General features: G+C 39.2%; 1 protein-coding gene across 3 annotated transcripts in view; it reads left to right on the top strand.

The window, feature by feature from the left end:
- LOC136863052 (adenine DNA glycosylase) overlaps nt 1–25,288 on the top strand; it is a 140,409-nt gene that overhangs the window by 95,272 nt on the left and 19,849 nt on the right. For all 3 annotated transcript variants that reach the window (XM_067139377.2, XM_067139378.2, XM_067139376.2), the window contains one exon: nt 15,608–15,643. In XM_067139377.2, coding sequence (XP_066995478.2) covers nt 15,608–15,643 — 36 coding nt within the window. The remainder of the gene's footprint in view (nt 1–15,607; nt 15,644–25,288) is intronic.

The raw sequence follows: 25,288 nt of genomic DNA, 5'->3' as shown, positions 1-25,288 counted from the left end.
ATCCGAGGTGGTAAATTATGATGATATAACTTCAGTAAAGTCCAGAACAAAGTTACGAACCAATAAAAGATATTTTCAAATTACTACCCGATATAATGCAGCTACAAAATCTTCCTAACTAGTATAAAATACTTTTTGGTTAAAAACCTCCTTTACCTCTTAATACTGTAATTATCAGAGTAGGTTACTTTTTAAATTTTTTATGTTAAAATGCTCTTTGTTCGGGGCATCGACATATAGAGTTCTTTTGCCCCTACTTGCACAATATAAGAACCTGCATGTAATTGTTATTGCGGAAGTGTTGAGTGTTGAATGTGAGGAACGTTAAGGACGACACAAGCACGCAGTCCCCAGGCCAGGGATATTAAGCATTTACAATTAAAAACCCCTGACCCGGCCGGGAATCGAACCTGGGGCGGCCGGACGCGTTGCCCCCTACACCGCGGGGCCGGACGAGTAAGTAACCTAATGCTGTACTTCAATATATCCGCCACTGTGCCCATTTCGATCACAAAGATGTCTTGTAGCGGGCTGTCTACATGCAGTCCATGCAGCAATGCGTTAAGCGAGAAGGTGAGTCATTGTGCCTTCGACACTACCCCTTCACTCCCTTCCCCCTTGTTTTGTACTGGGTTGGCCTTGCCCCTTCACTCTCTCCCTTTCTTTTCAGTACTGGAGTGGGGCAGTGTTGATTGTTTACGTCGGGACACCATTTCTGTGCTTGCATGTACTTGAGGACAAAGCTGTCTTGTGCTAGTTTGTCTCTTTCGGAGCAGAAGACTTGGTGAAACTTACGAATGTCTTGCATTGAGGGTTGACAATACTTAAGTGGTTCTCCAATATGTTTACAGTCGCGAAGTCGTGGTAAATATTTTGGGGAATAATGGTTTATTTTCTCCACCGTTCTTTTCCAAGTACTCTTCTTTCTGTGCCTTTTTTGACCTTCACCCCTAGAACAAGATATAATCTTGGAACTTCTGACACTGTCTTCATTAGATTGTTCACTTTCCAATCTGTAGGCCACCTGTTCTTGATCACTAACCTGACAGAATAAAAAGAAAAATAGAAATTGAATTACTTTCACACTACAATCATACATGGAGTAGACTGATGAACTATCTGATTCTTGAATAGTCTACATGTAAAGTAAACGTAGAATTTTAACTGTATTGCTTTATATCATACCGTCTCACGATTAAGATCTCCAAATAGAAACCTTTTGAATCCAATCACTGTTGAAATCTTCAATGTTATTCACTTAATCCGCTAGAAAAATGCTACTGCTGATCACCAACTTTCAGAGAAGTGTACAAACATAACCTATTGCACACCTGCCAACCGTTCTGATTTACCCGGAAAATTTCCGTTTTTCAACTTGTCTTCAGATTTTCCTTATTATTTTTACATCTTCCTATTTTTGACCAATATAACCTCCAGTACGGCCAATACTTTTCCCCTGGGATAAATTCTTGTATACATGTGTAATTTATGAAACCTTATTTTCAAGCGTATTTATTTGATGCTTTATTTTGCAAGTGTTTCGTCCTTCGCCTTTGTGTATCGTATTTCCCGCTCACCACAGCAGTGTGTGCGCTTTATACAGCTGGGGATTCAGGACAGTAATCATCCTGTAAGCAAGAGAGACTAGTGCACGCTAGCCATTCAGTTAATCGGGACGAAAAAATGATTTCCTTATTGTGTTGTTTGTGCGTTGTTGACATCGTTTCTGTTCGTAGTTTCATCGGAGTTGTAGGCCACGTGTTTCTTCTTGCGTTTCCTTGCCCCCCCCTCTCTAAATCGTATGTTAATAATGTATGGGACATATTGAATTGTTTTGTATGTGGTAGTTTCGTGTATTTAAGTGCATAATTTTAATGAGTTGAATGTTTTTAAGTGGGTTGTGTCGGTGCCAGTTTCTGGTATTTTCTCTTCTCGTTATGGCCAAAAAACATACCATAACAAACGTTATCTCCAAGTGTTCAGAGATATCTATAAGTTTCCGTTCATTTTACCGCCTGATAAAGGAAACTACCGAATTTTCTTGCATAATTAACGCCCTTGCATAATTTACGCATCCCAATATTTTTGGGCCCAAAATGGAGAAAAGGAAATGTTCACGTATTTGACGCACCCACAACTTCGAGCATCCATCACGCAGCTCCGGATGCGTTTCGAAATAAAGATGTCAACTACTCAAGTAGCAGCCTTCCTATTGCGAAAGCGGGCATTCCAAATACAGGGCAACGTGCTGTTATTAGCCGGCAGGAAATCCCACTGCACTAGTTCAGTGAGAGAATCATTCCAGAAGTGACTAGTGACGCTCTGATACAAACATATTTTACGAGTGTTTCGGGTACGGGACATTCTACGATCTCAAAATTGTTTGTTAGTCCACAGTATTCGAGTTTTTTAAAATTGGCATATGGCTTTTAGTGCCGGGATTGTCGAAGGACAAGTTTAGCTAGCCAGATGCAGGTTTTTCGATTTGACCCCACAGGCGACCCGCGCGTCGTGATAAGGTTGAACTTATGATGAAGACAAGCAGATACACCCAGCCCCCATGTCAGCGAAATTAACCAATTAAGGTTAAAATTCCCGACCCTGCCAGGAATTGAACCCGGGACCCCTGTGACCAAAGTCCAGCACGCTAACCATTTAGCCATGGAGCCGGACAGTATTCAAGTAATACTGTATCATACAAACTCGTGGTGATCAGTTATGCCGAAACATACGGTGTTAGGACAGCAGGCAGCAAATATTCAGTATCCAAATGCAATATGTGCTACCGCGGTAATAGAGAAGTGCACTTCAAGCGACCAACAAATCTCGCAAAGCATTTTGTGGACCAAAAAGCGGCAAGTTTCCGCAAGTACAGGAGGATCTGCTTAAATATATGATTTTGTTACGCACCGTTGGATAAACCGGACGAGTTGGCCGTGCGCGTAGAGGTGCGCGGCTGTGAGCTTGCATCCGGGAGATAGTAGGTTCGAATCCCACTATCGGCAGCTCTGAAGATGGTTTTCCGTGGTTTCCCATTTTCACACCAGGCAAATGCTGGGGCTGTACCTTAATTAAGGCCACGGCCGCTTCCTTCCCACTCCAAGGCCTTTCCTATCCCATCGTCGCCATAAGACCTATCTGTGTCGGTGCGACGTAAAGCCCCTAGCAAAAAAAAAAAAAAAAAAAAAAAGTTGGATAAGTCGTATCTCACGAAATGCTGTATTTTAAAGAATGGGAAATAGCCGCTGCACATAGAATCAGTGTCTCATATTTGAAGGTTATCCGGGGCTTGATTAATAAAAGAGAAATGGACTTTCTCTTCGACGACGAACAACATTATGCCAAAAAATGACTAATGATTTCCACCATTTTCATCGCTTTGTGATTGTGAAGCATAAAGTGAAGGAATATTTGATCTCCCAAATAGGAACTGCAGGTCAGACGCCAATCACTTTCCATATGCCACAAAGTCGAACAATCTATAAGAAAGGAACCCATCGATTGTTATTGTATGCGCTACCAGAAGCTGATGGCAGAAAGCTTGCACCTTACATTGATCTAAAACGAGAAACAAATCCTAAAGCAGAATTTCTGCGAGTGATACACGTTCTTATTCAAGAGAAAAGGTGGATGGACACGTTACTCGTACAAGATTGGATACGAACGGTTTGGGGTAATCTAGCAGGGTCCCTCCTTCGATGCCCAGCCCTTCCCGCGTTGGATAGTTTTCTTTCTTTGCCGGTATGTCATTATGACATTACATGAATTTTACTTTTATTAGTTTATGTTTATTTCACTTCAGGTCATATTGTAAGCTCGTAATGGGAAGAATATTTTCCAGTGTTGGTACTTCAAACCCACGTGTCTAACTTATCTAATGTGCCCTTATTTGATTTTTCTGAAAAAATCTCACGCCGGAATTTTACGCCAAATGACGATACCGCAAATGAGTTGAACCAGTTGTGTTTATATTATATTTGATGTATCTTTTAAATGTAAATGAATTGTAAATAATTTTTAAATATCTGAATTCCTTGAATAATTTATGCATCCAAAGTTTTCACCTATGTTTTTTGTCAAAAAGATGCATTAATTACACTAGAAAATATGATGGTATGCATTTTATTGCTTGTGTTGGTGTGACAAATATTATTATTCGTATGTGTCGTAGATGAGAATGATTAGGTACATTTTCTTGTAAACATTTTAAAGTTTTGTTAGTTTAAGATTTTAAATTTAGTGGTGAATTCGCATTGTAACTGTAGATATATATGCCTTTTATCCTGCCCTGTTTTCACCTAGACCGTGGTGGAATATATGTGACGAAATCCAAGAATTAAAAAATCATCCTATTTTTGGTTTCTAAAAGTGGGCAGGTATGCTATCGTTAGAAAGTAAGATATTGCTGTTCCAGATGATCATCAGGCCTGCCACTCTGAAAATTTTCTATTATGCAAGGAGAAGTCAATGAAATTCATATCAGAATGTGCTCTTTCTTCTTGGTCTCTAGGATACTTTCCTACGGACAAGAGACATTTTGAAACCTAACAGGCTGGATGCTTTTAATGTCATATGGGAAGATGAGCCATTTTGATCTCAAAATGAATGTATTATAAGTCAGACATTTTGCTATGGACAAGAGCCATTTTGATTCCAATAGCTGTATTTAAATAGCTTTTTTGGTAGTTTCTAGGATGTTTTGATGCAAAGTGGTGGTAGTGTCTATCTATATATATAAAACTAGCAGTTACCCGCGGCTTTGCTCGTGTGGATTTCGTAAAATAATAAAAGTAATCGTTCCTCGGTACCGGTACTGTTACTAAGGCATTATCTGAAAATCCCTAATGTATAAACGTTCACCAACAAATTGAGTTTCATTTACCCTGCAAACTCCTTGTAAACCACGTTTGTGTTATTGCCTTTTGGGGCTAAGATGACCATGCAACATAGAACTGTACATATGAGAAACAGTCTTCTCTCAAATCGAAAAAAAAAAAAAAATGCTTATTTTTAGAGGAGATTCCGAATATCTATCTCCGTCGTAACATTTTCAGTGTTTGAGATAGGCTATAAGAATTCCCATAAAAATAATTAACCTCTTTATCAGTCATCCCCATTTTCCGAAAACAAAAAGAAACACATGTTCCTTTACATTTAAAGGAGATTCCAAATACTAATTTTTGCGTCTGTAACATCTTTATCTTTTAGAGATATTAGTATCCTCATACAAATTATTCAACGAATATTTCAATTCTTTCCCCCGTAAGTGGATTTCAAAAAACAAAAGAAGACTTGTTTCTTTATTTTTGAAGGAGATTCCAAACACAAATTTTCACGTCTGTAACCATCAGTTTTTGAGACATAAGTATCCACATTAAAAGAATTCAGTTTTTCACTTCCTTTCACCCCCTTCTTTAGCGAATTTTCCGAAAACAAAAAAATATGTATTTACTTATAAAGGAGCTTCTAAATACCAATTATCATGACTGTAACATCTTCAGTTTTCAGGATATTTGTCCTCATAAAAGGAATTCAATTCCTTTTCACCCCCTCCCCTCAAGCTTTTCTTTATTTTAAAGGAGATTCCAAATACCAATTTTCATGTCTGCAACATCTATAGTTTTCTTTAGATATAAGTAGACTCATGGAAATAATTTAACTAATTTTTCAATTTTTTCACCCCTGCCTAATTGGATTTTCTGAAAACAAAAAGGATGCATTTCTTTATGTAATTCCAATCACCAATTTTTACGTCTGTAACGTCTTCAGTTTTTGAGATATCAGTATCCTAATACAAAGAATTCAATCCACTTTTCAGTCCTTTCTACCCGCCCCTCCCCCCCCCCCCCAGTGTTTTTTCCAGAAACAAAAAATACGTGTTTCTTATTTTTGAAAGGGATAAAAAATTCCAATTTTCACTTCAGTAACATGTTATGTTTCTGAGAAATACTGTAGATATTCTCATTCTATAAATTCATCCCCTTTTTTTGTTTCCCTTTTACAGGAGTACCAGTTTTCAAGTCTGTAGCATGTTAAGTGTCTGAGATATATTGTAGTCTTAGATATAATTTTTTAAATTTCCACCCTGTTTGTCATACCCGATAACCCCCTATTCATTGGATTTTTCAAAAACAAAAGAATACTTGTTTCTTTATTTTTAAAGGAGATTCCAAATACCAATTTTCATGTCTGTAACATCTTCAGTTTTTGAGATATAAGTATCCTCATAAAAGGTATTCAGTCAATTTCCCCCCTTTTCTCAACTCCCTTAATGGGATTTAAAAAAAGAAAAAAGAAGCATGTATCCTTATTTGTAAAGGAGATTCCAAATACCAAGTTTTAAGCTTGTAAACTTCTAAGTTTTTCAGATATAGATATCGTCATTCAAAATTTGACCCCCCCTCCCTCTTTTCACACTCTTAGCAACAAAAATACGTGTTTTTTTAATTTTTAAAGGAGATTCTTAATAGCAAATTTTACATCTGTAAACTTTTAAAGTTTTGAGATATAGATACTCTAATGTTAAAAATTTCTAAAAATTCACCCCATTTGTCACGCATGTTTAACCCCCATTAATTGGATTTTCCAAAATAAAAAAAATACATGTTTGTTTATTTTTAAAGGAGATTCTAAATACCAATTTTCAGGTCTGTAATATCTTCAGTTTCTGAGATATAAGTATCCTCATTAAAGACATTCAACCCATTTTTTTACCCTTTTTCACCCCTCCTAGTGGGATTTTCCAAAAACAAAAAAAATTACGTGTTTCTTTATTTTTAATGGAGAATCTAAATACCAATTTTTACATCTGTAAGCCTTTAAAGTTTCGAGATATAGATATACTCATTTTAAAAATTCACCCCCCTTTTCACCCCCTTAGTGATTGAATATCCAAAAATCCTCCCTTAGCGAGCACCTACATTGTAATATAAATGTATCCTCAAAATTTCATTCCTTTATGTCCAGTAGTTTTGGCTCGGTGATGATGAGTCAGTCAGTCAGTCAGGACAAGTTATTTTATATATATAGATTGGATGTTGGTATGTTTGAAGCTTATAGACTCAAAAACGACTGGACTGATTTTGCTGAAATTTTCACAGTTTGCTCTTATTACATCTGAGAGGGATTATGAAGTGGTTTGAACGAAATCTGATCGGTAGTTCGGCACTAAGGGGTAAAAAATAAAATAGGGGAAGATAAGCAAACCGCAAGACAAGTCCGATCAGCAGGTTGCCTGTCCAACAATATGTGAAGATTATGTGGTGTTCCTTTAAAAATTATTTCTGCTTTTATCTGGAAAAATTACTGTAGGGGTAAGAAACCCCTAGCACCCCTAAAGGAAGGGGGTAAAACTTAAAAATCCAAAAATGACGATATTAGTGACGAATTCATAGTATTTGGGGTAGCTGAGATGAACTGTGACACTCTGAATGCCGTTTAAGTCAAAGTCCGTTCCCAATTGGTATGGTAAACATATTATGAGTTACTGTTTGGGAAAGAAAACTGTAGGGTAAGACACACATACAGGCGGGATCGTACAACTGAAGATGTTACAGACGTTAAAATTGGTATTTGGAATCTTCTTTAAAAATAAACACTTTTTTTTTTTTGGAAAATCCATAAACTATATTATCGGTATAAAATGTTCATAAAATTGAAATGGGCAGGAAAAACAATATGACTACGACAGGCATATCAAGATGAGTTATCTGACCTATTTATGAGCAATGCTGTGGAGCAGCGCACGGGTCCACTAGTTATATATAGGGAAGCTTAAGGAATGCACTGAGACAAGAAACTAAATTTTGACCTAAGGTGGACATGGCCGTTTTGAAACTGACCACCTCAATTATAAAATCAGGCAAACTGATTGTTACTAAAAGTTTGCATATGATGGTGCCACAATATCGGCAGGATGGCAAACACTACGGAATTTGGTAGTCCATGATACATGTCCATTTTGGTATGATTTTAATTCAAAATGAAATCAAAAATGCAGATATTATTTTCATTTTAATAATGTATTGTCCTTTCTATTTTGATGACTTACTGCTCATGAAACCTGTTACCTTTAGACTTCTGTTTATTAAATGGATATGCTTAAGTTTCACTTCCAGTTTACTTTCTTCTTTCATTTTTCATCTCAACATTAAGGCTTCATTCTCTTGTATTCCTGATCTAATTTTTTCCCCCCATATAAACAGTGTATTACCAGTAACCACTTATACATTAAACAACACTACAGTAGTAGTTATTAGAGTTTTAACCCTGGAACCGGCAAGCGGTTTACCTTCAAGCGGCAAGCATTTAGGCGAGTTTGCAGGCAACTTTTTAAAAATTCATAAAAATGTTGTTTTTCAATTTATTTTCATGTATAACATAACATTTTATTCAGAAAAGGACGAAGATTACTATAGTAGGAAATTAAACTTACCAATTTAGTATCCTGAAGCAGTATGGGCGAAGTATTCAATACACGCTAAGTATTCCAAAATAATCCGAAAGTTCTGGGCAATGTGTACGTAAAAAGTAACATTATATGAAGATTTTACTACAGTAGAGTCTCGCTCATTCGACCTTCACTTATCCGACATTCCGTGTTATCCGACACTGGCAGACTTAATTTGAACTTTTGGTGGAGACTAAATTCAGGCACACCCGCTGTGGAGGGTGCGACCATGGGACAAGCACTGGCCTGACCGCTGGGAGTAGGACAGTTATTTTCTCAAGGACAGGTGCAGTGAGTTTTCAGTCATTGTTCATTGTAGTATTGGTTGGGTGCGGATGTTATAGTTTTCATATCCTCTGTGAGTGGAAGAAAGTGATTGTTTCTATGGAAGACAAGTTGAGTGCATTAAAGAGACTGGACAAAGGGGAAATTCTTCAAAATGTGGCTTCAGATTATGGTGTTGGATGTGTTACAGTGGGAGACTGGAAAAAACAGAGGGAAGAATTTGAAAAGTGGTGCTCTACCAGAGCAGAGAAAGAAATGGAAAATGTGAGTACGAACAAGTAAGTGAAGCACTATTTCCTTGGTTATCTCAACACCGGGAAAGGGGCCTGCCAATATCTGGCCCCATTCTGCAGGAAAAGGCTGTGTATTTCCAGAAGGAGTTTAATGAAGGGACCATAATTTTCCTGCCAATGCTGGGTGGCTTGATCGGTGGAAAAACGGTACAGCATTAGGCATCTGTGGAGAAAAGTTTATTTTCGTAAGACATCTGGAATGTTTTCGTTCAATACTGCATGTACTGTACAACTGAATTGATAATTCAATAAATAGAGTACCGTAAAACATGTCATTGTTTTAGTACTAGAGTGTAGCCTTTCTGTTTGTTTCAGTTCATTTTCAAAGTTATTCTGTATTATCCGACATTTTCGGTAATCCGACGTACTCCAGGTCCCGTTTAGGTCGGATAATCGAGACTCTACTGTATATGCAAAATTTGCAGAATTTTATGCTGATTAAAAATATGTAGAAAGGTTTCACTACATTCAAGTATTGTAAAGTAAAATAGAACTGAAATAACGCAAGTACATCGCACCAATACCTGAGTCTACTTAGTCAGATTCATCCTCGCTACCTTCGGGGTGGCTCCTCTTTCTTCCTGCTTTCATAGGCCTCCAAAAATTTTCTAATTTATGGTAGTACTGTTTATGGACACCACATTTACATCCTGGGCAACAGAAGTGGGTACGTGACTTTTTTCTGCAGTCGAACAGACAGGGTATAACTGCAGTTTCTTCCCTGGGAGGCGTACCAGCTGATGTCCCATTCCTCCTGAAGGTCCAGGTGAAATGTTTTGAAGAGTTTCTTCATCTACAAGACCTTCGACAATACTAACCATAAATTCCTCATGTTAAAGGGGTTTGTTGGTGTTCAAACTGTAGGGTATGTAGGCATGAAAAATTACCATTACCAACAGGTTATAGAGTATTTCTTTCCAGTCGAAACGTTTTAGTGACATGAGTTTAGAAAAATATGGAAATATTTGCGATTTTGAAGTACACCACTATTTTTCAATATTGTTATTAGTGTTCAGACACATATTTATAACTAGAGAAATGATTTTTTTTATTTTTGATACTATAATGTCAACCCATCTTTGCAGACGAGAATACGGACCCATATTTCCTGAATTCGTTTTATTTTGAATAATTTCCTGTGCGTATTTATTAGTTTCAGTCACTAAATGATTCCGGATAGCACTGGAGAAAAACCAAAAAAATGTCGGAGGTGGACTGTTTCTCGGAGGGCAATTTCGTACACCTGCGTTTCGAACCTTGAACTTATCTTCCACTTTTATTTTTGGCTCTGGAGGATAAACTCTTGTCCACTTCGGTTCTGTTTGGTCAACTGCATTACCGTCATTATCATTATTATCATCAGTGGCTGGTTCATTGTGTTCCACATCATCGTCTATATCAGTGTCAAAATCACTTAGCCTAGGCTCATATAACTCGCCACTATGTGACGAATTATTGTCAAAACCATCATCAGTTCCTATTACTATTCCTATTACCTTCGCCGTCCAGATCAAACAAACATTTACGAATTTCACTACTTCCTGACAATTCACTAATTTTGCGCCACGAGAGGAAATGCACATCGGACAACCACAGCAAGCACAACAGAACGACCGTCTGCAAATTGTTCTCGTTTTTCCACGTGTATAGCGCACACACTGTCACACTAAACTACTTCAGAATTGTGCTGTATTATTGAGTAGAGTTTCCTCTTCAACATGATGCAAGATATGTTATAAAGATGTTGAATGTCAAAGCGCTATCTCAAAATTAGTCAGCGCTGGCGTAATGCATCTCGATAGCAACTCTGGCGGTTGAGTAACAGGGAAATGAGTCGCAATCGCGACGACTGCCTGTTCCACGGTTAAGAGATTTGGTTGGTAGCAACGCTTTCACGTTGCCACTCCACTTTTCCTGGAATAAGTTGACTACTGAATTTATAATTATCTGGAAAGTTCATACTCCAGAAACTAATGAGTTTCCGTAAAACTTCGGCCACTTTCTCGTATATTTTTAAAATTAAAATGTGAAATATTCCCTCTAATTTTCTGAAAAATTTAATATAAATTCTGCTATGTTTGTTCTTCATTTTTAAATATGAACATAATTATAATTGTTATTCAGTAATAAATTATGATTATCAAAAGAGTGGCCGGAGTTACCCCATGTTTTGGGATAACTTCGGCCACCATAAAAATATCTCAAGAAACAAAGTTTTCTTCAATGCAGTGTTATTTTGGCCACCGTGAGTATTTTTTAGAAACCTGCAGAACGCTCAGTATCAACAATCACAAACAAATTAAAACGATTTGTGGAGAAACAGATGTATAGTAAAAAAAATTCACATTTTCCCCAAAGAAGAATTTATTTTATTTAGTCTGAGCATACAAGCATTGTATAATATTACAAATTACACGTTGCATTGCATAAAGATTTGTAATGGTACAAAAGATAATAACTAAAAGGTACGACAATCATAAAGCCCAATTGTATGGAGAGAAAAAGAGGGCAGAAAAGGAGCAATCTTATAGACTGTCCTCATAGTACACCGTCTTCTAAATTAGAAAATATCTCGGCCGTCAGTCAAGTTCTTAAATGTGTATCGTCTATGTCAACTGATATCAGTCTATTTATCATTGAAAATGGAAACCGTCTTTCCCCTCCCTGTTGGGATAAACTTGCCCGTTTATTGATATTGTGCCTTTTTTATTCTCTTCTAAAGAATTCTTGAAGTAAACAGGATTGTAATTACAATACCTGCTGCTGCTTAGTGTTTTCCTGTATGTTCTTGACATGGCTGAAGTTACAGAAGAGGACAACTTTTATAAAAAAAACTATTCCCTGAAAAGCCTATTTGAATAAAATGCATCAACTTGTGTTGATAAGTTACCAGACGTACTTACATTTTGACCCCATAAACCACTGGAATGGAGAATCGAATGCTGCGGCTAGAGAACAATTTGTTTTCTGCTGTTACCAGACAAGACAATAGACCACCGAGTTTTGATAGAGCATTGTATTGTATGTTCATTTTAGTTTTTGCAAGTGGTTCATCTTTTTCAGTATAGGAGGCAGGAGAAAATATGTGTTGCTATTCGTCAGTGGCCGAAGTTACCCTGAACGGCCGAAGTTATCTCACTTTACGGTAGCAACAAAACATAATGCAGGGTTTGACTGAACCCCACAGAATTTATTTGTACATTGAGGTAGGATTAAGGGTTCCTCAGGGTACTGCGTTATTAGAGCAAGTCAAGAGAATAATAAATGATTACCGTACAATTTTTTTTGTCTCTAGTCCAATATGGTTGTCACATTTTTGCACATTTGCAATGACAGTTTGTCATATTTTTGGAAGTCAAGCAACAAAATGCAACAAATATGACTGGCTTAAACCCTGATTTTGACCTAGAACATTCTAATGATCACTTCCCTTGTGATGCATTTAGTGTTGCAAACTGTTCTAAAATATAATGGACCGGGCGAGTTGGCCGTGCGGTTAGGGGCGCGCAGCTTTGAGCTTGCATCCGGGAGATAGTGGGTTTGAACCCCACTGTTGGCAGCCCTGAAGATAGTTTTCCGTGGTTTTCCATTTTCACACCAGGCAAATGCTGGGGCTGTACCTTAATTAAGATCATGGCTGCTTCCTTCCCATTCCTATCCCATCGTCACCATAAGACCTATCCGTGTCGGTGCGACGCAAAACAAATAGCAAAAAGAACATACATATTATGGGTCATTAAGCTTAATATCATTGTATCAGAGCCAGAAAAGCAGGTAGCAAATCTATAAAAACAAAATGGAAAGGTTTATTGAACAGGTAATTTTCTGTGGAAATAGGAGTATGTATGATGCAGTTGCTCCACTACGCTCTGTGGTAGGAAGTTTATGGCAGACATCGGAGATCTGCTATAAATGTTTGTTTATTACAAGGAAACGTATGGGAAGGTGTTAAGGTATTACCTGCTTCCACTTCTCCAACATAGATCACCCATAATTCGTGATACAGCTGGTATTACTTGGCTGATGTATTACTTATACCGATACCAAAGAATAGTTACCAGAATTGGTTTGACAAATAACAACACACATGAATATTTGTGAAAGAGTGAACCATGGTCTATTACAGTCTTTGCTGAACAGATTGTAAATGGTCCTCTAAACAAAGACCATGCTTGGTTTAAAAGTCGAAATTTAATTCTGGATCCGTATTGAACAGTTGATCACATAATACCAATATAATGGTCCGTTATTGGACATTATAAATTTTCCAGCGAACTCATTCTTGGTTGCCTGCGTTTCGCCCTCGTGTGCTAAGTTAGGCTCGTCAGTTGGGAATTAGCACACCACCCAAGACGCAAGGCTAGTGCATACCGAGGAGGCCACTGCATAGGCTACATGAAGCCACCAGCAGTGCCAATGCACTATGAGAGCTATGTCTCATTTCCAAAAATTGATGGCTGCCTGGCCATCAGATGATACAGATGTTGATTCCCATAGGGAACTTAAAATATTTGTCCTGAATGAGTAAATTTATAATACCAATATAATGGTCCGTTATTGGACATTATACATTTTACGGCTAACTCATTCTTGGTTGCCTGCGTTTCGCCCTCGTGTGCTAAGTTATTCTCGTCAGTTGGGACTTAGCACACCACCCAAGACGCAAGGCTAGTGCATACCGAGGAGGCCACTGCATAGGCTACTTGAAGCCACCAGCAGTGCCAATGTACTATGAGAGCTATGTCTCATTTCCAAAAATTGATGCCTGCCTTGCCATCAGATGATACAGATGTTGATTCCCATAGGGAACTTAAAATATTTGTCCTGAATGAGTAAATTTATAATATCAATATAATGGTCCGTTATTGGACATTATAAATTTTCCGGCTAACTCATTCTTGGTTGCTTGCGTTTCGCCCTCGTGTGCTAAGTTAGGCTCGTCAGTTGGGACTTAGCACACCACCCAAGACGCGAGGCTAGTGCATACCGAGGAGGCCACTGCATAGGCTACTTGAAGCCACCAGCAGTGCCAATGCACTATGAGAGCTATGTCTCATTTCCAAAAATTGATGGCTGCCTGGCCATCAGATGATACAGATGTTGATTCCCATAGGGAACTTAAAATATTTGTCCTGAATGCGTAAATTTATAATACCAATATAATGGTCCGTTATTGGACATTATACATTTTCCGGCTAACTCATTCTTGGTTGCCTGCGTTTCGCCCTCGTGTGCTAAGTTAGGCTCGTCAGTTGGGACTTAGCACACCACCCAAGACGCAAGGCTAGTGCATACCGAGGAGGCCACTGCATAGGCTACTTGAAGCCACCAGCAGTGCCAATGCACTATGAGAGCTATGTCTCATTTCCAAAAATTGGCAAAACGCATTTGGATGATGGAAATACACACCGAGCGAGGTGGCCATGCGTTTAGGCGGACGCAGCTGTGAGCTTGCATTCGGGAAATAGTGGGTTCAAAACCCACTGTCGGCAGTCCTGATCATGATTTTACGTGGTTTACCCATTTTTCACCTTTTTCACACCTTAATGCCACGGCCACTTCGCACTCCTACCCCTTACCTATCTCATCATCGCCATAAGACCTATCTGTGTCGGTGCGACATAAAGCCAATTGTAAATTAAAAAAAAGACTTAAATACACAGGTCTCATTATAGGTGCAAACCAATCACAATACTGAGTTGCTCACAATGATTATGACTGTTTAAAGATTGTTTGTAGGTATAGAATGAATGGAATTCACTGAAAATCTGTCTATTCCAAATAATTGCAGTGTCTGTCAAGTAAAATATTAACAATGATGAAAATACGTCACTCAATTCTGCTTGCCTGAAGCAAATCAACTGTCAATCATAGGGCAAGGAAGGATCTTGAAGTGTGAAATACTGTGATAACATCTTCCACTAGTCAGATGTTGTGTTATACTGAAACCGTCTTGGAAAATTGAAATACAATTTTCAATATTGATGTCCAAGGTTTTCCTCTCAGTTTTGGTTGTAACTGGATGAAAATCATTTTGTCTTCTTAGACAGTAGAAGCATCTTCTGGTATTGTTGTGTGTTGTGTCCTCTTTGCCTTCTGTATTTCCTTTCTGATATGCTGCCATTTCTTGATGGATGCAGTACTTTTGTATCTGTCTCTTGGCACAGTCCAGAGCAAAGTGTAGCTTCCACTGAAGTCCCAGTCTCATCCATGGCTGTGACAATATGGAAGTTGCTGGGGTATGGGTGGTGCTGAATAATGACATTCAGAGCACAAAGAGTGTCTGAGTGTTATGAAAGGTGTTGCTCATAGGGTTATTCGTGCTGCAGTGGCACATTCTGGCCCAGTGAGGAAAGCAATGGCAAACTACCTCACTCCTCATCTTGACTAGTACGCCTCATTTGGGCTCTGCCATTGGTTTTTGCTGTTTCTCTATAACTGCATAGCCTTTGGTGGGGCCATTTGTGGATCCAACCAGCCTCTGGGCTGATGACCTAACAGACACATGTTGCATTAGACTGAATGTAGCTAAATATCTTAATTATGGATGCTTACTTTTAAAAATATTTTTTTCTTACAGATTTTTAAAACCTTCATCACTGAGAACATGCCCAAGGTAAGTGTACTAATATTAAGTTGTTTCTTCTTCTTTTCCTTCTTATATTTGGGAGATGGTGGGTTCGAACCCGGCTGTCGATAGCTTTGAAGGTAGTTTTCCATGGTTTTCCATTTTCACACTAGGAAAATGCTGGGGCTGTACTTGAATTAAGGGCACTTGTTTCCTTTCCTATCCTAGCCCTTTCCTATCCCATCTTCACCACAAGACCTACCCGTGTCGGTGCGCTGTAAAGCAAACTGAAAAAAAAATCTTATGCACATGATACAAGCTTTTAGGCTTATGCACTGTCAAGAAAACAAGGTGAAACTCTTTACATTACGCAGAGAAATTTGCTGCGCATCTCCAGAAGAAAATCTCGACTGTTCACAAGACTTCTACAATAATGAGGCTTTGAATTTAAGATTGCTTTACTGTTGGAGCTGTCGTGGTGTGCTCATCTGTCATCAGGTGGCTCACTGTATGCTGGCATAGCGCTAGTATTCCAAACAGGAGCGGATGATAACATTAAGCACATACAGTGCCACCTAGATTATATGGAATTCCTAAAATCCGTAACGAAGACGTTCCCCTCAGACCAATTTTTGGTGCGATAATTTGTCCTATATATGCTTTGGCTAAATATATAAGCAGGTTGCTTCAGCCACATACAGGACTAATGAATCATACATTAGGGACACTCTGTATTTCGCAAATAAGTTGTCAACCATAAATCTTCAACCCAATGCACTTCTGGTGAGTTTCAATGTGGAGTCCTTGTTCATTGAAGTGCCAATGAATTGGCCATGTCTCTCACTGAGCATCTCTTCCATGAGGACATTACTAAGCTATTTCACCACTGCATGACTTCAAGCTATTTGTTGTGGGGTGGGCAATTTTACGAACAGATGGATGGGGTGACTATGGGAAGTCCACTCTTGCTGGTAGTAGCTTAATTTCTATATGGAGCATTTTGAGAGAAGTTGGCTGTTGGTTTGGTGCCCGTCAAACCTATGATATGGTGGAGGTATGTTGATGACACATTTATGGTACGGGCAGAGAAGGTCGTGAGAAACTTAAAATATTATTAAATCTTCTTCCTTTCTTGGATGTTCTAGTAAGAAAGAACCCAGATGGCTCCTTAGGACATACCATCTATTGTAAGCCTACCCACACAAATCGCTACCTCCATGCAGATCCTCACCACCATCCAGCACAAAAACAAGGCATTCTCACGACACTTGCCACGAGTGCGAAACAAATTTGTGAGCCATGAAATTCCAGGAGGAGATGGACACACTGAAAGTCACATGCAAGGGTATTGTTTACAATGATGTACAGATTAATAGAGCCCTGCATCCCCTGCTAAAGCTCACAGAAAGAAGAAGTGAAGGCAACTGCTTACATGCGTTACATTCACAATACCATAGACTGAATGCCAAGGTCCTCCGCAAGCACAGTATATAAACTGCATTTGGCATTGTCTCTAGAAGTGCTCAGAATTTAGGTAAAAGCGAAGACAAATTGTCCCCACGATTACACCCTGAGGTGTACAAAATTCCTTGTACTTGCAGTAAGGTATACTTTGGCCAAACATGCTGGTTCATTGGGACTCGCATTAAGGAACGCCAAACAATTATCCGTCTCAACCAGCCAGGCAAGTTAGTAATAGCTGAGCACGTCCTATCGTCGGTCATGTCATATTCCAAGATGTTCGAGCTCTTATCCACACTAAACACTACAGGTCGAGGATTATACGGGAAGCTGTGGAAAACATATCAGATGTAAGGCTTTTCAGGCGTTTTTGACATGCTCTATTGGTGAAAAATATCTGATTCCCTCCATGGGAATTTAGAATTTTCCAAGCTGTGGAAATACGTAAAAATCTCAACATTTTCAACAGGGACACTGGCTATCAATTAAGTAATACGAGGTCGCCAGCCATTAAGGGTTTACATAGGTAGTTCTCTTCTTTGTCCTTTCTGTATTTGTTATTTTGTTTCGGTGTTGTCCAAATTCGTATGCTCGTCATCACCAGATGGTTCAATCAGGGCTATGTGTTATGTGTGAAGGGTCATATATTCATAACATGTGTACACTGGTTATGCCCCACCCGTCCCACACCGTGTCACATCATTATCATCCTGTGGTTTTCTCCACGCACTTTCCTTCCATTCTTCAGCTCTGTTCTAGTCTATCCTGGTGTCTTTTGGTGCATTTTTATTTTATTAGTTTCTATTTATTTCTTCTACCACATTCATCCCTGATTCATCTGATGTCATCTCTATTACTTCTCATGCACTCATGCACACACGGTGTGATAGAACATCGTAATTGGAGCTTAATGTTGTCGTCAGCTCCTGCTTGGAATACTGGCGCTGTGCCAGCATACAGTGAGCCACCTGGTGACGAAGGAGCTTACCACTACAGCTCCAACGGTAAAGCATTCTTAAATTCAAACCCTCATTATTGTAGAAATATTCCTCGTGAACATTCGAGATTTTCTTCTGAAGGAGCGGAGCAAATTTCTCTGCAAAACATAAAGCGTTTCACCTTGTTTTCTTGACACAGCATAAGCCCAAAAACCCATATCATGTCTACAAAGTACAGGCTGTGAAAACATCAGTGTTGTTGTTGTTGTTATTATTATTATTATTATTATTATTATTATTATTATTATTATTATTATTATTATTATTATTATTATTATTATTATTATTATTATTATTATTATTATTTCCCCCATGAGGAGGCTGCCACAAGGACAAAGTATATTGATTACAAAAGTTGTACATCTTTGAATATCATTGGTGAAAATACTATAACAGAATGTCTCGGATCAAGATGACGCGCACTACTCAACACGAGCAAACGAGCTCCGCAATTCACCTGCCATATCGGCAAGAGAACTATCATTTTATAATTCAAGGGTGTGCTAGTGTTCATTTTAATTGTGGAATTCTGTATTAGTGAAGTACTATGACGCTGTAGGCCATGAATGAAAGTCTGACGAAGTTTGAAAAATGATTGTGTGAATTTCAAGCTCACTTGGAGCAAGCTATGATTGCTGGTGTGGCGAGTGCTGCCAACCCTAGCAACACTCCAACCAGCCTTGCAACAGACTTCTAGGACTTCTTAGAAATTATATTTGCTGAATTAAGTGAAATGAAGAAGGAGGTAGGCCACCTACAAGGATATCAATCAGCAGGATATTCAACTTGGATGAGGCAGAACAATACAGTGGAAAGAACTGCCTCCTTCTTCACGGTGTAAGTGAGACCCCAAGCAAGGATACATATGCTGTTGTATTAGAAACTTTGAAAAGCAAGCAGAATGTTTAATTGTCTATGGACAGCATAGATCGGTGTCACAGATTGGGCCATATAAAGAGGATAGTGCCTGAGGTGGTGTCTGAGAGGAATAGGCCTGTTATTATTAAAATCCTCAGTTACCATGAACGAGACTACTTCTGGTATGCTACGTGAGTTCTGAAAGGTACAAAGCTGCTCATCACTGAATCCCTGACACCCACACAGAAGGAAGTTTGAAATTAAACATGGGACTTCTGGGGTATGCGCCGGGTTTCGAAACAGGATGGCCGTCTTATTGTTCACTGAGATGATGGAAAGAAGGTGCATATTAATCCACCTGTTGAATTTAATTCACTGGGCGAGTTGGCGGTGCGGTTGGGGGTGCACAGCTGTGAGCTTGCATCCGGGATATAGTGAGTTCGAATCCCACTGTCGGCAGCCCTGAAGATGGTTTTCCGTGGTTTCCCATTTTCACACCAGGCAAATGATGGGGCTGTACCTTAATTAAGGCCACGCCCGCTTCCTTCCCATTCGTAGGCCTTTCCTATATCATCATCGCTGTAAGATCTATCTGTGTTGGTGCGATGTAAAGCAAATAGCAAAAAAAAAAAAAAATTACAGGACCTCTCTCTGACAGTGACCATAGCTGTAGTAATAGCACTCCATTTCAGCCATTGATGCCGATAGCCGTTTGAAACAAGAACTTTCACTGTATCCTCACACACTACAGTGTTGACATTTGAACAGCCTATGCATACTCGCACACTTGGATGAAATTACGGGTATAATTAACAGACATTGCATCCACTTGATAGGTATCGGTAAATGTTGGTTGTCTCCGTAAATTCCAAATAACATGGTTCACCTTGATGGCTACAATCTCTGTCATCATGACCGCACCAGTAAGAGAGGTGGAGGCATCGTTCTTTCTTGTAAATATGACCTCGAAAGTTGTGTCATTTACACCTCATTGACCTGCGATTACCGAGGATGGAGTTCATGTTCGCTGAAGTAATTGCGAGTGGACAGAAAATACAACCTGTGACAATAAACTTCAATTAATAGTCCTGTACTATCAACATAGATGAACAATGCACGACAGTGACCTTACTGTCCTTCAAAATAGTCCCCTCCCATAACTATGCACTGCTGAGATCGTTGATACATGTCCTGGAAACTTTGCAAGAAGGCTTCCTTTGGGATGGTGTTTAAAAGCCTCGTTACGTTTCGTTGGATGTCAGGAATATCGTCAGATCTCTTTCCTTTCAAAGCGAGTTAGAGTCGTGGGAATAGGAAGAAGTCTGGAGGATTGAGATCTGGTGAGTATGGGGGATGTTTAAGTTGCACAACTCCCTTTTTTGCCATGAACTGTTTAACGGTATTGGCTGTGTGAGGGCGAGCATTGTCATGGACAAAAAAACCACGAACCCTGTTATGCGTACGGGGGTCGTACCCTGCGTAGATGTTTCCTGAAATGGCTCAAAATGTCAGTGTACCGTGCAGCATTCAACATCGTTCCCTCAGGTAGAAATTCCTTGTGGATAATACCTTGACTATCGAAAAAGGTGATGAGCATCGTTTTGATGCGTGACTTTTCGGCTCTGACCTTCTTCCGATGAGGGGATCCCAGAGAATGCCATTCCATGCTTTGCCGTTTTGTTTCAGGGTTGTACCTGAGACGCCAGATTTCATCCTCAGCGACAATATAGTTCAAGAAATTTGGTGTCTCATCTGCCATTTCGACAAAATCCTGTGAAGCCACTAAATGTGCCTGCTTCTGATCGTCAGTCAAGTGATGTGGCGCAAGACGAGAACACGTTTCCCTCTTCCCTTTGTCGCACGGGTTCACGGTTAATCTGCAGTTCATCTGCTATCATGCGCACGGTTAATCGCCAATCGTTCGTGATCGATGTCCTCACCTTCTCAATGTTTTCGTCTTCTGCTACGGGGGTTGTCAGAAACACTTTCCCGGCCTCCTCGAAAACGGGCGAATGACTCATACACACACTTCAAGGACAGTGCTTGATCTTCATAAACATGTACCAGCATCACATGCGTTTCTTTTGGTGTCTTGCCAAGCTTAAAACAAAACTGTACATTGACCTTTTGATTGTTCATGTTCCTGTTCGCCGTTTGGAACTAAACACGCACTGTGTCAAACAGGTCTTACACGGCACACACACGATGCTCAACTGAACAACATTGGGAGAAGGTGGTCAAAACCTGCTGCTACGCAGGTGCAGCGTTATGTGTTGCCAGTGTTGCCGGATCGACCGTTCTGACTTCATTCCCCAAACTTTATTGTCACAGGTTGTACTTATTGGAATAGTTTATTGACCACCTAAAATATCTTATATCGCAGGATTTGAAACGTATCTTCTTAATTTACTACCAGCGTATGAACATTTATAATATTAGGAGACTTTTAACACTAATTTACTTACCAAAACCTATGATACTAAGAAATTAGAAGACTTTTTCCCCCCCTCATGTGACATGACTGTCCTTTGCTCTCACCCGACTGACGATGCGTATACTGCTAACAGCATTTCACATACTTTAATTGATCTTAAAGTGACTATTAACCCTCTGAAAAATGGACAAATTTCAGTACCGGGCGTGTCTACTCATGACCTTATATTTCTCGCTTATTCGCCTTGTTTCCAGAATATAAACCTAGGTATATAATGTGCAGGAATACAGAGGATATTGACATTAATCAGTTAAGATACAATGCCTACAGTCTTCCTTGGAATGACATTTTAAATCTAAAAGATATTGATACAAAAATAAGAAAATGTAATTGATTGATATGTAGCCTATACAACATATTTGCACCAAAAAGACAGATAAGAATATCCCATTAACCCAATCCATTACTAACCTCCTCCTTCATCCATTCTGTTTTCCAGATTCTCTCTGGGTAGGATAGTGTACCTAAGCCCTCCGCCTTACTCGATCTTTTCACCATTCCTCTTCTAGTACTTTATTGCTATCGACTCCTCTATTTGCAATACAGTCCATAAGAGAGCTTCTCCATCTCATTCTAGGCTGTCCCCTAGGCCTCTTTGCAGTCCCTGTATCCATGAATGTTCTCTTTGGTATTCTCTCCTGGCATTCTCATCATGTGTCCAAACCATTTTAGCTTTGCTATATCAATCTCTTCTTAAAGTTTACATACTCCCACGCTTCTCCTTATTTCCTCATTTCGTATTCTGTCTCGTCTCGTCTTGTCTTTCCCTGTATGCTCCTCAAGAACCTCATTTCAGCTGCTTGTATCTTACTTTGGTTCTGCTTAGTCAACGTCCAGGCTGCTGAAGCATAGGTCAGTATAGGTTTATAATAGGATGAGTATAAAACCTTCTTCCACTTCATTGGTACATCTTTGTTCTATACAATGTGTCTCACACACTGGTACAAACTTGCAGACTGCTGTATTCTTCTGGGTGTTGGGCGGCGGTAAATAGCCTGACCCGCTATAAGTACCAACGGCTAAGAGTGGAGGAGTCCTTGTAGAAGGGAAATGGGCCCTCAGTGGAGGAAATGCCACTGAAACCCCATAGCAACTGGAGCGTCTGTACTCCAGAGGAGTGGGTACAAAAGGTGTCTTTTCTCCATGGTAGGAGCAGCCTACAAGTTTCGGCTGGCAGTAGCTCTAAAATGCCTTTGGGAGTGGCGAACCCATCGTAATAAAAGCCTATATGATAAGTATACTGAAGCCTCGGAAAGCGCTTGCTAACCTATGAAGTTAAAAACTTGATGCCTCAGCGTGATGCTCTTTTTCAACGCTATAAATATGCTTCTGATCCAACTGACTATGAAAATTATAGAATAATTAGGAATAAAACTAAACAAGTGATACAAAATCTTAAATTTAAATAGGTTCATGGATCAGTAAGTAACTTGTATATGGTTAGTTACCTGAAGGTATCTCTGAGCTGTGGGCATAGGTAGAACAAGAGAAAAGAAAGAGGTACCCCACATTATACTTGACGAGCTGAATGCGCATTTCATGGAAGACAGGGTTCAGTCCAATCTGCTTAACAGACCACATGCAGATAACAGCCCATCACTTGTCCCACAAAATTGCCCCTGCTTTGACTTTTGTACCGTCAGCACTAATGAAGTTACGAAAGTCTTCTATTCTATTAAATCCTGGCGAGGTTCCTTATTGAACATGATTATGGTTGCATTTAATGTCGCCGGAGGAATAGCATAACTTTTATACATGGCGTTTAATAATTTCCGAGAATTTACAACTGAAAACCCCCTGACCCAGCCGGGAATCGAATCCGGGGCTGCCGAATGACAGGCAGACGCATTGCCCCCTACACCGCTGGGCCGGACTTCTGTGGGGTCTACTCATCCTATTCCAAAAATTTTAGCCATCTTCTGTCCTTTTTGTGTATCTTAAGTTGCTCTGTCTTACACGGCCTTGTGGAAAGTTTTCAAAAAATGTTCCCAGGGTGTGGTGACCGTGGGTGCGGCAGGCGGAAGTTCTCAGGCAATATCTGGCTAAGTGCATTTATGACATAATTGTTTAACAACCCTCCAACAGAACGTGCCTTACCTCTGCCAAGGTGGCCTAGTTCTTCCATGTTGGTGGGTCGTGAACAATCTGCAGTTTTCACTAAAATTGTCAAATGTAAGATTTATACAAAGAATCTGATGAATTAATGTATTCCACCATAGCACCTAATGCAATTTGGGTGCAATATCGTACTAAAGTTTGTGTAATTTTTACGCTCTAAAATTTTGGACTTAAAAATCCCTACTATGTAAAAAAATTCTGCAATCAAAAATTCCATACGCAGGTTTCTTAATATAGCTGTGATACATATACCATACAAATTTTGTTACATTTGGCAGAATATTATGGGAGAAAAATGGGATTTAAATGTAAAATTACAGTTGGCAAACAAAGAATTATTACAGTGATAAATTGTTTTAATTCAGCGGAATAACTTCGTGACAAGAAAAAAGAAAATCAATCCTTTCAATTTCAGTCATTAAAAAAATTTCACCAAAATGGCCAAAATATCTATTTTTATCTCCGGAGTGTCACCTTAATATATTGTACGTGCTTCCCTAATATAGGCAACTATTTTGGGACATATTTCATAGTTTTGTCTAAGGAATGACTTTGCTTACAATATTTGTTTTTGACTAAGGACTCTATTTTACAATACTTGTTTTAACTACATTTATTTGGGAATAGAAAAGTCGGTATTATGTTAAACTGACAATATTTGATTTGAATGAAAAACATGTATAATTTATATAAATGTTGTCTCCTAAATCTTGATCTAGCGCACCACAGTGGATGTGGTAAGTTTATAGTTTTAAATTGTTGGATTTATTGTAGACATAGTTCCTCAGTGATAGTTTGTAACTTGGGCATACAGTCAGTTTGCTGATAATATGACCAGCCAATTTTCTGATGGAAATTTTATATTCTATAGACTGCCGTTCTTTCAACATTTTTAACATAGCTATGTGTCTTCTCTTTCATATTGTTCATAATCATTAGCATGTTGTGAATGATGTCTTTGCAAATTGAACTTTCTTATAGTATGGATAATCTTTCCACAAACTAAACATTTGTCTTTGTGATTAGAGCTTAGAAATAAAAATATTTCTTCCCAGGTTGAGGTTTGAGAAGGTCTTCATTTTAGGTTTCTTTCCGGACTTGAATACAAGTTATTAACACCCACGCTCCATCACCGTGACTCATAACAACTCGATGCTTTCTGCTGCCTTACTCGCTTTCACAATACACTCGCTCTCTGATTCACCATATGCACCAGGGTGGCACAATTGGGGAACATTGATCTAATTGAATATCAAATTCTGAATGTAAAAATCCACCAAATGTTTTGAAATATTTTGGCTACTCAGACAATTCTCAGCAGATGCTCAAGCACAACCTTCAATAGATATCCATACTCTTCTGAGACAAACTTCAGAGCATTTGCATGAATTCGGGAGATGGTGGGTTCGAATCCCACCATTGGCAGTCCTGAAGATGGTTTTCTGTTGTTTCCCATTTTCGCACCTGGAAAATGCTGGGGCTGTACCTAAGGCCATGGACGCTGCCTTCCCAACCTTCCCAATCCTAGCCCTTTCCCATCCTTGTGTAGCCAAAAGCCTTTGATGTGTGAGAGCAACGTTAAACCACTGGCAAAAGATAACAAACAACCTTTTGCATGAATTCTGTTGCAAGGGAACATTCGTAATCACAGAATGAGATCAGCTCTAGCCTCCACAATGCACAAGTCAGGTTGGCCAGTCCTTGAGGAAATTTAATGTGTCTCTTCTGCTGGATCTATCAGAAGAGCAGATATTATTTGACTCA

Source organism: Anabrus simplex, chromosome 2 (assembly GCF_040414725.1).
Source record: "Anabrus simplex isolate iqAnaSimp1 chromosome 2, ASM4041472v1, whole genome shotgun sequence".
Lineage (NCBI taxonomy): Eukaryota > Metazoa > Arthropoda > Insecta > Orthoptera > Tettigoniidae > Anabrus > Anabrus simplex.
Note: the sequence above shows the minus strand (reverse complement) of the source record. Positions and strands in the feature narration are given on the sequence as shown.